The sequence below is a fragment of the Trypanosoma equiperdum genome (genome assembly GCF_001457755.1).
Source record: "Trypanosoma equiperdum strain OVI genome assembly, contig: ctg_184, whole genome shotgun sequence".
NCBI classification, from domain to species: domain Eukaryota; phylum Euglenozoa; class Kinetoplastea; order Trypanosomatida; family Trypanosomatidae; genus Trypanosoma; species Trypanosoma equiperdum.
The window spans coordinates 1-1,921 of NW_027123893.1; the positions used below are offsets into that span (position 1 = coordinate 1).

Below are 1,921 nucleotides of genomic sequence, written 5' to 3' on the forward strand. Positions count from 1 at the left end.
TACGTTTTAGATTGTACGCAGTAATAAATTGATATTCCTTATTTTAAAATTCCCATTTTGATAATATTATATTGTCTCAAGGATACGATGATCATTATTACTATATTTAATAAAAATAAGACCTCGAAATTGCTTCACACTTACTCAATGTCTTCCTCCTTCCTCTTTTAATTTTACTTTACAGGTGAATATTATGATCCCCTTTATATTAAAAACTAAAGTATCGACGATATACACAGTGGAATCTGTCTATTTAGGTAGTAAAATATGGATCACAATCTTCTGTATCAGTTCCTTCTGTGTTCTTCCGTGTTACCGTTTATTTTGTTACGTCATTCCCTGTTTTTTCCTTTTTACTCCTCAGTTTATTTTTCTACAGATAAAGTTGCAACTCCATTTTTCCACACACTGTACTCTTTTTCTGTCGTTGTATCCTCCATTGACTGCCTGTCTATGATGATGCCCATCCTCATATTTGTGTTTTAAACGCCGCATGTTACATCATCATCTTTACGTTGCCTTCTATAGAAGTGGTGGCCCCGCCGTTCTTTCTTACAATCCGTCGTATTCACCCATTTCTTCTTATTGCACAATTGCAGTACTTTTAATTTCTTCTTTTACCCTTCCATTTTTTGGCCACCATTCATATTATTATATTAGTCTATACATATTGAACACCCACTCCTATAATCATTACAATTATCCATAAAATAAAAAATATAAACAAAATAGATGAATTATGATACTTATGTATAATGCTTTTGTTTGTATCACCTTAGTCTATTAGTTTGCACTATATGTTACTTTTACACTATATTTTTTATATTTTACACAAATTCACTAATTTTCACATTTTTAAAAGGTTTTATTAAAATGTTAAAATGTATCAAGGTTTAGAATATTTAAAAATTTACTGGAAATAGATAATTTTGTAATTTTCATAAATTTCATATAATTGAGCTAAACTTCTTTTCGAAATTTAATTATAGAAGCAAAAATGCAAACAAAAGAGGTTTTATTAGTTACAACAGAATTGCTTCCTGCTGTGTTTGTGGTTTTTTCATCTTTCACTTCAACTGCCTTCTCTTTTGCTACGCAAATATAACCTTTTAATTCACACCCGTCTTCTCTTTTGCATTTATCTTTGTTTGTTATTGATTTGCATTTCCTCTTCTGCGAATCTGTCATTTCTGTCGCCTCTGTGCTTGTTGTTGTTTTCATATTCCTTTCCAAGTTTCTAGGTGCTAGGTATGCGGTGACTTTCAATACTTGGTCCCCTTTCGCAATATTTAACAACGTATCGGTTACGTCTATTGTATCCACTTTTATGTTTTTCTTGTCGGTGTTAATGTCGTTTTTGTATTGCTTGTCGAATGTGTTTTTGTCCTTTGCAAATGTTTCTTCGATCAGTCGTTTTTTTCTTCTGTTGAGAGGTCGGATATCTTCTTAGCTACACCATGGGCAGTCGCGGCAGCGATGAGAGCGGCGGTTTCTTCTTGTAGGCTTTCTATTGTTACGTCGGCGATGGCCTTTGTTGCCGGCGTTTTGTGAGTGACGGCTGCACACAGGACGTGCAGCAAGTAATCCGGTGTGCGCGTCGCCCATGGTTTGTTGAGCTCTTATTTTTTGCATTTGTCCCGTTTTTCTGTGTCGTCGAAGAGCGGTTGTGTTGCTAGAGTAACCGTCGCCTCCCCAATCGTCAAGGTGGCTCCTAGAATGTTCGTGGCCGAGTCTGCAGCGGTGTTGGTCTCGGTGCAGTAACCCTGTGTGCTTGACGCCGAGCTGTATGGTCCTTCGGTTCCTTGCGATTGCGCGCTTACTGTTATGGTTTGCTTTTTGAAGACTGCATCGGCCGTCGGGCGCACTTTGCCTAGTTGCTCTGGTTTCACATTAGCTGCTGTTATCTGTCCCAGGTGTGCTT

General features: G+C 37.0%; 1 protein-coding gene across 1 annotated transcript in view; it reads right to left on the reverse strand.

The window, feature by feature from the left end:
* Nucleotides 1-1,619: 1,619 nt before the first annotated feature.
* TEOVI_000050000 (uncharacterized protein) overlaps nt 1,620-1,921 on the reverse strand; it is a gene marked incomplete at both ends in the record, with an annotated part of 762 nt that continues 460 nt past the window's right edge. The window contains one exon of the mRNA XM_067223357.1: nt 1,620-1,919. Within this exon, the coding sequence (XP_067079458.1) occupies nt 1,620-1,919 (300 nt within the window). The remainder of the gene's footprint in view (nt 1,920-1,921) is intronic.